Here is a 14,216-nt window from a genome sequence, read left to right as displayed (position 1 = left end):
CCCACTCAGTGTGTCCCTATGGGACCCCTGCTCCTTTCTGTTCACTGCTGCGATGCAGGCCTGGGGCAGAGCCAGGGCAGCCCTGCCAGGATGCCTGGGCAATAGCAAGAGGCAGGCGCACGAGGTACTCCCTGGAGGCGCCAGGCCTGCATTTCACTCACCACTCCCTTCGGGCAGGGCAGGTTCTCAACTAACCCCAGAAAGCATCTTGGGAAACTAGAGATGTCGCCTCAAAAAATGCCTGCACTGGAAGCTGCTGTCGGACCAAACTTTCCGAAGGCTGGAGGAATGGTGGTCAGGCTCTGGGCAGCCAGCCGGGACAGACCAGCAAGTGAGGGTTTCCTGCAGTGGGTCACTTCTGTGCGCATGTCCCCACTGTTTGCAGTGGGGCTGGGACGCATGCCCTGCCCAGGGGCCTCACTCTCCTCATCTCACGCTGCTGGTGGACAGGTGCTGGAGGTGGGGTGAAAATCCGCCTGGGTTGCAATATGGACAGCAGAACCCGGTGAGCGCCTCCAAGTGCGTGAAACAAAGCTGGGCCACTGGGGCTGGCTCCTCGGCTGGCGTCCCACCGTGGGGGGCAGGCTTCCTGGGCCTCTGCCACAGCTAACCCCTTCCTCCTCCAGCACCAGGGCCCAGAACCCACCACACCCCCTGCTCCTGGATCTGCAGCCTGCCTAGCCAGCATCAGCTGAGCCAGATGGGAACACGTGCTCTGTACTGCCCCATCCTGGGTGGCAGCCCAGTGGGGTGGCCCTTTGCTCAGCACCAAAGTGACTGGTCCTGTGCTGCTGCGAGCTGCGTGGGCGGGCTGTGTAACCAGGGAGGGTGGGAGCATACGGCTGAGCAGCAGCAGCCCAGCCCAAGGTGAGAGGAGCCGTGGGGTCCCAGCTCACCCTGCCCCATGGCCGGGCCACAAGCGCTGGTGTGTGCAGGGATCACGTGGAAATGCTGTGACCCTGGTGGGGGGGCACTGGGCCCTGTTCCTGGGAGGAGGATTGGTCAAGAGCAGGTATCTTTGTACTCCGTTGCTGGGCACTGAACCACTAACGGGGAGCGGTGGATGACGCTACTGGACTTTTAACTGTGAAAACCGTTTGTATTACCTTTGCACCAAAACCTGAGCCAAGGGAGGTGCCGGATGGCAGCTGGTGACCCGACTGCGCCTTGCGTGTGTGAAGTTAGAGACTGGCTCTGTGCCTGTATTAGAAATGTGTCAGCGCGAAGGACCCACAGTGGCTGGTGGGTCACCTCCTGGGCAGCGACATGGGCTGAACGGAGACCCAGGCCTGGATGCCACTTCTCACGGGAGCTGATAGGGTGGTGCAGCTAACCATGCGGCCAGTGGCAGCTGCCCCAGCAGGGGATCCGCCAGCGCTCACCTGAGGAAGAAAGGCTGAGTCCCTCCACAGGGTAAGGCAACAAAGATGCCCCTGGCTGCGACCACCTTGTTGGTCAGGCCTCATGAACGAAGTCGGTGTGGACTGGGGGGGGCAGGGGGAGCCGGCCTGTCCTTCAGGGGCTGTATTTTCAGAGCCTCTCAAGACAGCAGCTTGCAACACCAGCTGTACCCTGCAGCAGGAGCTGGACTGCTGTATGGGATGCACCACTCTAACAATCTCTCTCCCCCTTCTCTTGTAATAAACCTTTAGCTTTTCGATTCTGAAGGCCTGGCCCTGCGTGTCTGGGTAAGGTGTGGGGATGTGGCTGGCCCCTCTGGGGGGCTGGCAGCATGTTCTGGAAGGATTACAATATGGAAGTACACATCCCATGTGTAGCCAGCAGCATACCTGTCTCCCGGCGCCAGTGCAGGGGCTGATGGTGGCTAGGTATTGACACCACCATCAGGGCAGTCACTGTTAGTCAGTCTCCACAAAAATGAGGAGTCCTGGGGCACCTGACAGACCCAGAGATGAGATCATGTCCCTCTGCTCAGCACAGGTGAGCCCCGTCTGGAGAACTGCGCCCAGTTGTGGGCCCACCCCTACAGCGAGGGGGTGACCAAACTGGAGAGTCCAGAGGCGGGCGATGGAAATGATTAGGGGGCTGGGGCAGGTGAGGTGAGGCTGAAGGGTTTGGCGTGAGTTAGTCTGAGCGCTGGGGGCTGACAGCAGCTTCCAACTGCCTGAAGGCCAGGCGGAGTGGTCGCAGCAGTGGGGTAACCAGACGGCGTCGGCCTTGCTCCCAGGTAACTGCAGGGCTGTGGGTCCCTCTACAGGGGCTGTCCAAAGAGGCTGGAGAGCGGCTGTTGTCAGGGCTGGTGGACGGCAGAACGAGGAGCAACAGTCTCAAGCTGTTGTGGGGGACGTCTCGCTGGCAGAGCGGGACACCCTCTTGCTGGGAGGTTGACACAGCCCGGGCAGGGGCTGGATGACGCTGCCTGAGCGCTCCTGCCTGCCTGTTTCGAGGTGTCTGGCCAGCCAAGCCCTTCGCAGGCCAACGCTGGGCTCTGTGCCCTCCCCAGGGTTGTGGCGCCTCAAGCAGTGATTCTCCAAACCCCCACGGGCTGCTGGGCCCTTCCACCCCTCCACGGAACCGGCCTCAGCAGCAGGGGGACCAAAGTGGCAGCTCCAGGCCCAGGATCCTGTCCTTCCTGGAGCCCGCAGGACCACCCAGGAGCTGCGCACTGCAGCAAAAGCACAGCAGGCCCCCGGCCCTCTGCTAATCACACCCCACCCAGCCCCCACCTTGCCCCGCGCTGGCTGTCCCCAACGCTGCTGCGAAATGAGGCTGCCGCACAGCTGGGCTGAGTCTTTAAATAGAAAAGCGTCCAGCAGGCGTCATAACAATTCCATCAGCGCCGTCAGCAGCAGCAGCCCCCGCCTCCGCCTGCAGCAGCAAGGCCCCCCCGGGGCTCTGGGCACCGACAAGCACCGCCCGCAAGGGGCGCCTGGGCCGCACCAGGACGGGGGACCATGCAGCAGGGGTGGCAGGGCCAGAGCCCCTCACTCACACAGCGCCAGGGAGGTTCGCCCCCTTGGGGGATCGGTACAACAGCGGCAGCTGGCGTCACTTCCTCTCACCCACTCAGCCTTGGCTGGAGGCCTGGCACTGCGAACGGGGTCCGGCGCCACGCCAGCGTAGCCCGCCGCAAGGGCTTGAGCCACCAGCAGCCTTGTTCCTGGTAGGTGCTGGGCACCTGCCCTGTTTCCCCACCCCAGCCAATGCTGGTGCCACACGGAGTAGGGCCGGGCCAGGACTCGCCCACCTGCTGCAGGTGCCCTGAGCCCCCCGGCTGGGCCAGAGGTGCTGAGTGCACCGTGGGGGGCGCATGACCCTCTGCCAGCCAGTCCCAGCTGGGCAGGTGGAGGGGCTGCAGAGGGCAGCCAGTGGCCATTGAGCCAACGTGCATCCCCCTCAAGCAGGCCACAGCTGCTCCCCAGGCAGGGCCCCGTCAGCTGGCAACTCGTTCCCATGGCAGGGCCCCGTCGGCTGGCGGCTCGTCCCCGGGGCAGGGCCCCGTCGGCTGGCGGCTGGTCCCGGGGCAGGGCCCCGTCGGCTGGCGGCTGGTCCCGGGGCAGGGCCCCGTCGGCTGGCGGCTGGTCCCCGGGGCAGGGCCCCGTCGGCTGGCGGCTGGTCCCCGGGGCAGGGCCCCGTCGGCTGGCGGCTCGTCCCCGGGGCAGGGCCCCGTCGGCTGGCGGCTGGTCCCCGGGGCAGGGCCCCGTCGGCTGGCGGCTGGTCCCCGGGGCAGGGCCCCGTCGGCTGGCGGCTCGTCCCCGGGGCAGGGCCCCGTCGGCTGGCGGCTCGTCCCCGGGGCAGGGCCCCGTCGGCTGGCGGCTGGTCCCCGGGGCAGGGCCCCGTCGGCTGGCGGCTGGTCCCCGGGGCAGGGCCCCGTCGGCTGGCGGCTGGTCCCCGGGGCAGGGCCCCGTCGGCTGGCGGCTCGTCCCCGGGGCAGGGCCCCGTCGGCTGGCGGCTCGTCCCCGGGGCAGGGCCCCGTCGGCTGGCGGCTCGTCCCCGGGGCAGGGCCCCGTCGGCTGGCGGCTCGTCCCCGGGGCAGGGCCCCGTCGGCTGGCGGCTCGTCCCCGGACAGGGCCCCGTTGGCCGAGCTAGCTCAGGTGGAGGTCTCGTCACTCCTGCTCAGTGATCAGACACACAGCGAGAAGGGGGAACAAGCAGACGCATGGCGGTGAGCAGACAGCCCCGCGGCTGGGCCGGCCCCAGCAGGAGGCCGGCGGGCGGCAGAGCCATGTGGCGCACATGTTAATGGAGAAAATTAAAGAACAGAAATCTGACGGTGGGTGGGAGACAAAGAGGAGAGACGGGTTAGTGAGAGTGGAAAGGCAGCAGAGGTAGAGCAGGAGAGCGCCCGGCACCGCCCCACACGCCCCGCAGCCCCAGGTAGCTGCCAGGGGTAGTGCCAGCGCTCAGCAGCTGGGGGCCCGGCCCTGGAAAAGAGCGAGGCACGGACGGCTGGGGCTAGGCCTGGGCACAGGGCCCGGCGCCGGGCTGCTCCCAACGGGCAGAGCCCAAGCAGCTCCTGGAGGGGTGGGGCCCGAGGCCGGTGCCAGAGGTGCTGGGCAGGGCTGTAGGTGCCAGGGGGCGCAGGCTCTTGCCAGGTGGGCATGTCCATAGGGCCTCCAAGCTGCGCCCTGCAGGCCTCAGGCACCTACTCACTCGGAGCCGGAGGAGTCCTCGTCCACCGTGCCAGCCTTGATGCTCATGGTGATGGGCGTCACCCCGTTGAGCTGCTCCTGTAGGGTCTGGCGGGGCCGCGCCCACCCCCTGCCAGCCCGGCTGCTCTCGCTGCCCGGCGAGGAGCCCGGGGGGGCAGCCAGCTCACCGGCCGTGGGGCGAAAGCTGCTCTCGCGGATGGAGGGGAGGCACTTCTTCTTCAGGATCCCTGGGGGGGGAAAGAGGGGTGGGGCCTGAGGCTGGGGGAGCGGCAGAAGTAGGAGGGGCCATGGGGCAGGGGTCGCTCGGGGCTGAGCAGCTGGGGTCAGGGGAGGGGCACCCCCAGAGACACTTGTGGGCAGGCAGCTGGTGCCTGGCTGCAGGCAGGAACGGCTCATGGGCAGAGCCGGCCCCTCCAGCCTGGCCTCCTGCGGCCTGTGTCCTCAGCAGGGTCTGCCCCACTGCATGACCGCGCAGCCCTGGCAGGCGGTGGCCTGGGGCACCGGGTGCCCTGCGAGGGAGCTGCCCCGGGGCCCGTGCCGTGCAGCGAAGGGCCGGGGAAGTCAGGAAGCGCCGAGAGCCGGCAGCACCCCGGGGCTCCCACTTACCTCTCTGGGGCTGGGCAGCAGAGCGGGGCAGCGGCACCGGTACAGGCTTGTCCAGGGCCTCCCCGTTCTCCCTGGCCTCCTTCTCCAGGGCGCCCAGCCGCACCTGCCCCGCTCCCAGCTCCACCCACAGCCTCCCGGGGGCCGCGTGCCCATCGCTCTCGCTGGCCGTGGTCGCCAACTCCCCTGGCCAGTAGGGCTGGTCCTGGGCCGGCAGGTTCTCTGCTGGGGAGAGCGCAGGGAGCTGGGCTGGGGGGGGCCGCAGCCAGACGCCCCGAGTCGCACCTCCCCAGCACCCCAGGCTGCACCTGCTCACAGTGGGCGGGGGGGAGGGCAGTGCCCAGCAGGGGGCAGGGGAGAGGGGGGCAGTGCCTGGTATGGGGCACAGCAGGTCAGTGCCGAGCAGGAAAGAGCAGGCGCTCAGCAGGGGAGGGGGCAGTGCCCAGCAGGGGGCGGGGGGGGGGGCAGTGCCCAGCAGGGGGCGGGGGGGCAGTGCCCAGCAGGCGGCCGGGGGGGGGGCAGTGCCCAGCAGGGGGCGGGGGGGCAGTGCCCCCCCAGCTCACATCAGGGCTCCCATCCTGCCTTACCTCTGGGGGTGCTGTGCAGAAGCTTCTCAGCGGGGGGGCCCAGCAGGGCATCCCAGCAGGGCCCCCCCGGGTACTCCTCGCCCTGGCTCTCCGAGGAGTGGCTGGAGGTGTAGGACGCGCTCTGGTCGTCCTCCAGGGACAGGTCGCTGTCCGAGTCGGTGTCGCGCTCTGGGGGCGGGGCAGACGCAGGGCTCAGCACGGGGCACGCCCTGGGCCGGGGGCCAGACAGCCCCATGCCTCTAAGGGGCCCGTGCGGTAGCGGCCGCCCCACCCCTAGCAACCCTCCTCTGCCCCCCTCACCGTCCGGCTGGGCCGGGGCCTCCAGGAAGAGGGAGCCAGGGTCCGTCTGCCCGCTGGGCATCTGGCAGCTCTGCAGTCTGGGCTCCTCCCTGCAAGACACAGCCAGGACACCTGAGCGAGGGCCACGCAGGGTCCCGGTGGCACAGCCCAGCACGGCCGGCCCGGCGGTACCTGAGCACGAAGGGCGTGTAGCTGTGCTGGCTCCGGCCCGAGGGGACGGTGCTGTGCAGGGAGCCCGAGGAGGCGCCCAGCGGCGGGGGGAAGAGGCGGCCGGCCACATACGTGCTGCTGCAGTTGAAGGCCTGGGTTCGGGGAGCAGAGGAGGTGGAGGGTGAGTCACTGCTTCTCCCGATGCTGCCCACTCAGCCTGCTGACCCTCCCGGGCACCGCTGCCCTGGGGGCACCGGCGACCGACCCGCAGCCCTGGGGGCACCACCACCCTGGGGGCACCGGCGACCGACCCGCCGCCCTGGGGGCACCAGCGACCAACCCGCAGCCCTGGGGGCACCGGCGACCAACCCGCAGCCCTGGGGGCACCACCACCCTGGGGGCACCGGCGACCGACCCGCCGCCCTGGGGGCACCAGTGACCAACCCGCAGCCCTGGGGGCACCAGCGACTGACCCACTGCCCTGGGGGCACCGCCGCTCTGGGGACACCAGTGACCGACCTGCAGCCCTGGGGGCACCTCCGCCCTGGGGACACCAGTGACCGACCTGCAGCCCTGGGGGCACCGGCAACCGAACTGCAGCCCTGGGAACACCGGTGACCGACCCACAGCCCTGGGGACACCACCGCCCGGCCCAGCACCCCACTATCCTGGTGCCCAGCCCACAGCCCTGCTACCCCAGGGCACTGCCCGCAGCCCCGTTACCCTGGCAACCAACCTGCAGCCCCGTTACCCCAGCCCTGGGCTTCCCCCCGCCCGCAGCCCCTCTGCCCTGGCGCCCGACCCGCAGCCCTGGGCTCCTGGTGCCCCTCACTGCTGACTCCCAGCCCCTGGCCCAGGCCTGACGGAGGGGATGCCCCGGGCGGGGCACTCACCGCTGTCAGGGGGGGTTTGGTGGACAGCGGGGGGTTGGCGCCGTGCTTCTTCCTGCAGCTGAACGCCAGAGCCTTCCTCACGTCGGGGCTGCCGACGACGCAGGCGAGGAAGATGAAGGGGCCCTGGGGAAGGGGCCGGGGGCAGCTCAGAGCCCAGCTGGGCTGGGTGGGCCATGAGCCAGGCCCCCTGCCCGGATGCACTGCCAGGGTCCTGCCGGGGGCTGCACAAGCCCCAAACACCCCCCGCACCGCAGCGCCGAGGGGTGAGGCCAGCTCGCCACAGGGCTGGGCACGCAGGCAATGGGCACCCTGGGGCTGCAGCCTGGCCCTGCCCTGCCCCATAGCCCGGCCTGGCCCCGCCCCATGGCTTGACCCAGCCCTGCCCCATGGCCTGACCCGGCCCCACCCAGCCCTACGGATCGACCCAGCCCTTCCCCACAGTCCGACCCAACCCTGCCCCATGGCCTGACCCAGCCCTGCCCAGCCCTACGGATAGACCCAGCCCTGCCCCACAGCCCGACCCTGCCCTGCCCCACAGCCCAACCCGGCCCTGCCACGCGGCCTGACCTGGCCCTGCCCAGCCCTACGGACCGACCCAGCCCTGCCCCACAGTCTGACCCGGCCCTGCCCCACGGCCTGACCCGGCCCCGCCCCACAGCCCGACCCGGCCCTGCCCAGCCCCGCCCCACAGCCCGACCCAGCCCAGCCCAGCCCTTCCCCTCGGGCCGCACTCTTCCGGCCGAGCCCCGCGGTACCTGGAGGCAGTTGCAGGCGGCGAAGAGGTAGTGGAAGACGATGGCGTCGCTGTTGACGGAAAGCAGCGCCAGCAGCCACGTGGCGCTGACCAGCAGCAGCACCAGGAACGCAGCCCGCAGCCCTGGCCTGCGCCGGGCACAAGGGTGAGGCCAGGCCAGATATACCAACCCCTCCCCCGCCCTGAGCCGCCCTCCTGCCCCATACCGACCCCTCCCCCACACCCATACCGCCCCTGCGCCAGCCCCTCCCCCGCCCACCATACCAACCCCTCCCCCACCCAGTGCCAGCCCCATACCGCCCCTGCCCTGAGCCAGCCCCTCCCCCACCCCCACCCCCACCTCACCCCCACCCTGAGCCAGCCCCTCCCCCAGCACACACTAATCCCGCTCCCATGTGCTGGCCCTGCCCTGCCCCACCGCCCATAGCCCCCCTGCACAACATGGCCACCCCCTGCCGCATGCACCGGGGCAGGGGCCGTTCCCCCTGGCCCTGCTCTGCCCGGCCGGGGCCCCGCTCACTCACGCTGAGCCCCTCTTCTCGAAGCGCTGCTGCTGGGCCAGGCAGGCAGCTCTGACAGCCAGGCCGTGGAGGAAGACGCTGGTCTGCGGGGAGTGGGTTGATCAGCAGGCCCCCAAGGGGGCAGCTCAGGCCAATGGCCCAGGCTCTGGCTCACAGCGCCCCCCAGCAGGGAAACTGAGGCAGTGAACAGCAATGGCTCTGTCCCGGGTCAAACAAAGTGAGTGGCAGGACAGAGCCCTGACTCCCTGCCCCGACTCTAACCAAGCAGGGCCAGGAGCCAGGACCCTGACCGCCAGCCCCCCACCCGCCCCCCTTGCTCTAACCACTAGACAACCTTGCCGTCAGTCTGCCTCCAATCGTGTGCCCTCCCCGGCCCCCGTACGCACCGCGACCGCGACAGCGATGGGCCCGGCGAAGCTCCACACCAGCGTGTCATAGATGGAGAGCCAGCAGAAGTCGGGGTTCCCATAGCCCTCGGGGTCCAGCCCCACGGCCAACCCTGGCAAGAGAGGGGCCCAGCTGAGCACGTCCCCTCCAAGCAGGGGCTGGAGGAGCTGGGCCCCATGGCCCCACTGAACAGAGATCGGCTGTCTCCACGGTGCCCCCAGTATGGGCCCCTCCCCTGCAGTACCCACCACAGCAGCCCTGCCCCCCACAGTGCCCTGTTTACGGCTCCATTCCCCCTCCCCCCCGGTGCTCCCTTGCCCCCACCGCCTGCACAGTGCCCACACTACCAGCCCATGTGACCTTATTAGGATGAATGGGCAACACATCATTGCAACCACTGTCCTGGGTCTGGACCAGGTCTTGGGCCAAGTGAGGTGTTTACTAAACGCTGGTGATTTGCTGCTCGTGTGTTTGTTGCATTGTACACGCGGCGTTGTGCGTACTGGCTCTGGGCTGGTATTTGACATTTTACTGTCTGGGAGACCACGATGGGAGGTGGGGCGATGCTGTTGCAAAGAAAGCAGACCTGGTTCTGGGCTGCAGGAACAGGAGCGTTGAGAGCAAGACGAGAGCGTCATTCTTGCGCTCTACTCTGCGCTCGTTGGGCCTCGGCTGGAGGACTGTGTCCAGTTCTGGGCACCGCGGTTCAAGGAGGATGTGGAGAAGTTGGAGAAGGTCCAGAAAAGAGCAACAAGGATGCTGAAAGGTCTGGAGAACGTGAGCTCTGAGGGAAGACTGAAAGAACTGGGCTTGTTTAGTTTAGAGAGAAGACAGAGGGGACATGATACAGTTTTCAAGTACCTTAGGGGATTACAGGAACAAGGGAGAAAACTTGTTCTCCTCGGCCTGTGAGGACAGGACAAGCAGCAATAGGTTTAAACTGCAGCAAGGTTGGACATTAGGAAAAAGTTCCTAACTGTCAGGGTGGCCAAACAGTGGAATAAGTTGCCCAGGGAGGTTGTGGAATCTCCATCGCTGGAGATATTTCAGAGCAGGTTAGACGGACACCTACGAGGGATGGTCTAGACGGTGTTTGGCCCTGCCGGGAGGGCAGGGAACTGGACCCAATGACCTCTCACGGTCCCTTCCAGCCCTAGTGCTCTGTGATTCCATGACTGTGAAAAGTTCCTAGGCAGGTGAAGCCAAACTGGACAGATAAAGGGCCTTATCCGATTCCCATCAACACCTGTCACGTGACTGGGTTTTTGTATGGAGTCTGGAAGCCATTTTATACGCCCAAGGTGGCTACTGGCCCCAAACACTGTCCTGGGGGGGGCCGTGTGAGACATCTAAGGAAAGACGCTGACGCCCCAAATCCGCGTGTGCTACTCACGTCTGTCGCGTAGGTGGTAAGTTACAGAGCGTAGCTCTGTAGCTCTGTAAGAAAATGTTTGAGTGCCGAGCTTCACAACGGGGGGTGTGAACGCAGCCCCAGCCGGACGGACGCACTATGACAGCTCAGACGTCGAATCTGCATTTCAGACACTTAGGTCTTACCAGTGGGATGCAGCCCAAGGGTCAGACGACCTGGACTGACTCAGAGGAACGGGCCCGTTTCTGACATTCGAGGCTGTCTCCTGGGATCGTGCACCTGGGTCGGGGGGTGGGGGTGGACCCTCAAGGGACGAGTGGAAGAAGAAAGGCCTTTGTCCCCGAACACAGAGGGGAGAACAATGATGTACACTTGCATCACGTGGCTGGACTTTTATATTGGTCTGGAGACCATTTGCTATGGCCAGTGTGGCTACTGAGTGATTGGGCAGCAAAATGGCAAATGAAATTTAATGTGGGTAAGTGTAAGGTAATGCATGTTGGAAAAAATAACCCAAATTACACGTACTGCATGATGGGGTCAAATTTAGCTACGACAGATCAGGAAAGGGATCTTGGAGTTATAGTGGATAGTTCTCTGAAGACATCCACGCAGTGTGCAGCGGCAGTTAGTAAGGCAAATAGGATGTTAGGAATTATTAAAAAAGGGATCGATAATAAGACAAAAGATATCATACTTCCCCTATATAAAACTATGGTACGCCCACATCTTGAGTACTGCGTGCAGATGTGGTCTCCTCACCTCAAAAAAGATATATTGGCATTAGAAAAGGTTCAGAAAAGGGCGACTAAGATGATTAGGGGCTTGGAAAGGGTCCCATATGGGGAGAGGCTAGAGAGACTGGGACTTTTCAGTTTGGAAAAAAGGCGATTGAGGGGTGATATGATAGAGGTATATAAAATCACGAATGGTGTGGAGAAAGTGAATATAGAAAAATTATTTACCTTTTCCCATAATACAAGAACTAGGGGACACCAAATGAAATTGATGGGTAGTAGGTTCAAAACTAATAAAAGGAAATTTTTCTTCACACAGCGCACAGTCAACCTGTGGAACTCCTTGCCCGAGGAGGCTGTGAAGGCCAGGACTCTATTAGGGTTTAAAAAAGAGCTTGATAAATTTTTGCAGGTTAGGTCCATAAATGGCTATTAGCCAGGGATAAAGTATGGTGCCCTAGCCTTCATAACAAGGGCAGGAGATGGATGGCAGGAGATAAATCACTTGATCATTGTCTTCTGTTCTCCTTCTCTGGGGCACCTGGCATTGGCCACCGTCGGCAGATGGGATGCTGGGCTTGATGGACCTTTGGTCTGACCCAGTATGGCCATTCTTATGTTCTTATGTAGGTATTGTGCTTGGGGGCCATGTGAGGTGTCTAACGAAAGCTGATGATGCCCTGAATCTGTTTGCTACTGGTGTGTCTGTATTGTGGGTGTAGGTGAAGTTACAGATTTTTAGCTCTGCAGCTGGGTGGGAAATGTTCCAGGTTCACGGGGGGGGGTCTCCACCCCAGCCAGGACAATGGACTGAGCAAAGGCCCAGATGGCCAACGCCCATTTTGTGATGGTGGGTTTTCCTACTGGGACTGCAACAAAAGGAAACTCAGCAGAGACCCACCTGGTCAGGCCAAGGCCTATGGGGAAGAATGGAAGTTTCCCTCCACATATGAAAAGCTGTAAGATGGGCCCTGGCAGGGACTTTCTTTGTTCTTCAGTCCTCAGGAGTTGAGCCTGTCCGGACTGGGGACCCAGCCCTCAGAGGGACGATGATACGGGACACTGGTCTCCAGGGATGGGGCAGGGCTGCTGTCCCATGTCAGGGCGCCTTGCCCATGGGGGCTGCTGCTCCAGGGTGAGGCACCAGGGATGGCTGCTCTGCAGCCTCCAATGGGGAGGCACTGGGGATGAAGGGGAGTGGAGGCTGGGGGCGTTTCAAAGCCTCCTGGCAGGGCAGGCCAGGCAGAAGCTGCCTCCCTGAGGTGTGGGAGGCTGGGGATCCAGGCAGCTGATCTGTGGATTGGCTCCCTGGCAGCAGAAGCCTCCCCTAAGTGTAGGGCACCAGGAAATGAAGCACCACCCTGTTGTGAAGTTCGCTGGCAGTGGGGGCTGCCACCGTGGGGTGCAGGAGAATGGGGCAGCTGCCCACAGAGGAGCTGCGGCCACAAGGCACAGAGGTCTGGGGAACAGGGCAGCTGCCTAGTGGAGGAGCTCCCACGGGGTGCCAGGGAACAGGAGACCCACAAAACACGGGACAATTTGCCTATTTTCTTTAAAAAGTCGGGACGCCTGTGAGACAGCTTAAATAAGGGACTGTCCTGGGAAGAACAGGACAGGTGGTCACCTGCTAGACAGGTGACCTGCCCCTGTGACAGGCTCCGGCTCAGACGCGCGTCCACACAGGGAGAACAATAAATTCCCCCAACAGGGGCACGGGGATGGAGGACCCTGAGGTTGCTCCAGTTCGTCTTCAGTCCAGCTCCGCACTTCAGGAGCATCTCGGCTAGGAACCGAGCTGGAAGGATCGCTGAGCCGGCCTAACAGGGGATGCACTCCAGAGACTTCGACTCCACCTCTGCTGCAAGCTGCACCAAGAACCTCTTGAGGCATGATTGGATTTGCCTTCACAATTCTACTCTCACCCTCTTCTTTGTTTTTGTTAATAAACCTTTAATAAGCCCGGAGGTAAGTGGGAAAGGAGGAGGGAACAATCAAGTGGGTTTGCCGGGGGAAGAGGAGAATGTGGGCCAATCGGCCCCTTCTCTAAGATGCTTGTACACTAATGCCAGACGCCTGGGGAACAAACAGGAAGAATTAGAGGCCCTGGCACGGTCAAAGGAGCATGAGGTGATTGGAATAACGGAGACTTGGTGGGACGAGTCGCATAACTGGAGCACGGTCGTGGAAGTTATAAGCTGTTCTGGAAGGACAGGCAGGGGAGAGAAGGAGGAGGAGTTGCGCTCTGTGTGAGGGAGCAGTGTGATTGCTCAGAGCTCCAGTATAAGGAGGGAGAAAAGCCAGTTGAGTGTCTCTGGGTTAAGCTTAGAAGTAAAAGCAACAGAGGTGATGTGGTGGTTGGTGTCTGCTATAGACCACCAGGTCAGGTAGATGAGGTAGATGGGGATTTCTTCAGACAACTAAGAGAAGCTTCCAGATCACAGGCCCTGGTTCTCATGGGAGACTTTAACCACCCAGACATTTGTTGGGAGACCAATACAGAGGCACACAGACAATCCAGGAAGTTTTTGGAGAATGTTGGGGATAACTTCCCGGTACAAGTGCTGACCAGGGACCGTGCACAGCTTGACCTGCTGCTCACAAACAGGGAAGAACTAGTGGGCAAAATACACGTGGGAGGCAACCTGGGCTGCAGCGATCATGAGATGGCAGATTTCAGGATCCTGACAAAAGGAAGAAAGGTGAGCAGTAACATACAGACCCCTGATTTCAGAAGAGCAGACTTCGACTCCCTGAGAGAAGTGATTGGCCGGATCCTCTGGGAAACAAAGATGAAGGGGAAAAGATTTCAAGAGAACTGGCAGTATTTTAAAGAAGTCTTACTGAAGGCACAGGAACAAACCGTCTCACTGCATAGTAAGAAATGCAAACATGGTAGGCAACCAGCTTGGCTTAACCAGGAAATCCTTAGTCAGCTTAAACTCAAAAAGGGTGCATACAAGAAATGGAAACGTGGACAGTTGACGAAGGAGTATAAATAAATGGCTGCAGAATGCCGGGCAGTAATCAGGAAAGCGAAAGCACAATTGGAACTGCAGCTGGCAAGGGATGTGAAGGGTAACAAGAAGGGTTTCTGCAGGCATGTTAACAACAAGAGGGTGATCAGAGAAGGTGGGGGGCCATTACTGGATGAGGGAGGTAACCTACTAACAGATGATGTAAGAAAAGCTGAAGTACTCAATGCTTTTTTTCACAGACAAAGACAGCTCCCACCCAGCGGTGCTAGACGATGCAGTACGGGAAGGTGGAGGGCAGCCACCTGTGGGGAAGGAACGAGTTCT

General features: G+C 63.2%; 1 protein-coding gene across 2 annotated transcripts in view; it reads right to left on the bottom strand.

Moving 5' to 3' along the window:
* Positions 1–2,740: 2,740 nt before the first annotated feature.
* The window catches only part of CELSR2 (cadherin EGF LAG seven-pass G-type receptor 2), a 48,654-nt gene continuing 37,178 nt past the window's right edge, over positions 2,741–14,216 (bottom strand). The window contains exons 26-35 of one of the 2 annotated variants that reach the window (XM_074977584.1): positions 8,808–8,920; positions 8,425–8,504; positions 7,902–8,028; positions 7,147–7,269; positions 6,275–6,405; positions 6,104–6,192; positions 5,804–5,971; positions 5,220–5,441; positions 4,615–4,840; positions 2,741–4,228 (exon numbers count right to left, since the gene is read on the bottom strand). In XM_074977584.1, coding sequence (XP_074833685.1) covers positions 4,201–4,228; positions 4,615–4,840; positions 5,220–5,441; positions 5,804–5,971; positions 6,104–6,192; positions 6,275–6,405; positions 7,147–7,269; positions 7,902–8,028; positions 8,425–8,504; positions 8,808–8,920 — 1,307 coding nt within the window. In that variant the 3' untranslated portion in view covers positions 2,741–4,200. The remainder of the gene's footprint in view (positions 4,229–4,614; positions 4,841–5,219; positions 5,442–5,803; positions 5,972–6,103; positions 6,193–6,274; positions 6,406–7,146; positions 7,270–7,901; positions 8,029–8,424; positions 8,505–8,807; positions 8,921–14,216) is intronic. The other variant, XM_074977585.1, reaches the window with a different exon arrangement.

The sequence above is a fragment of the Carettochelys insculpta genome, chromosome 26, assembly GCF_033958435.1.
Source record: "Carettochelys insculpta isolate YL-2023 chromosome 26, ASM3395843v1, whole genome shotgun sequence".
NCBI lineage: Eukaryota > Metazoa > Chordata > Testudines > Carettochelyidae > Carettochelys > Carettochelys insculpta.
The sequence above is the reverse complement of the archived record's forward strand: the minus strand, read 5'-3'. Positions and strand labels throughout refer to the sequence as shown.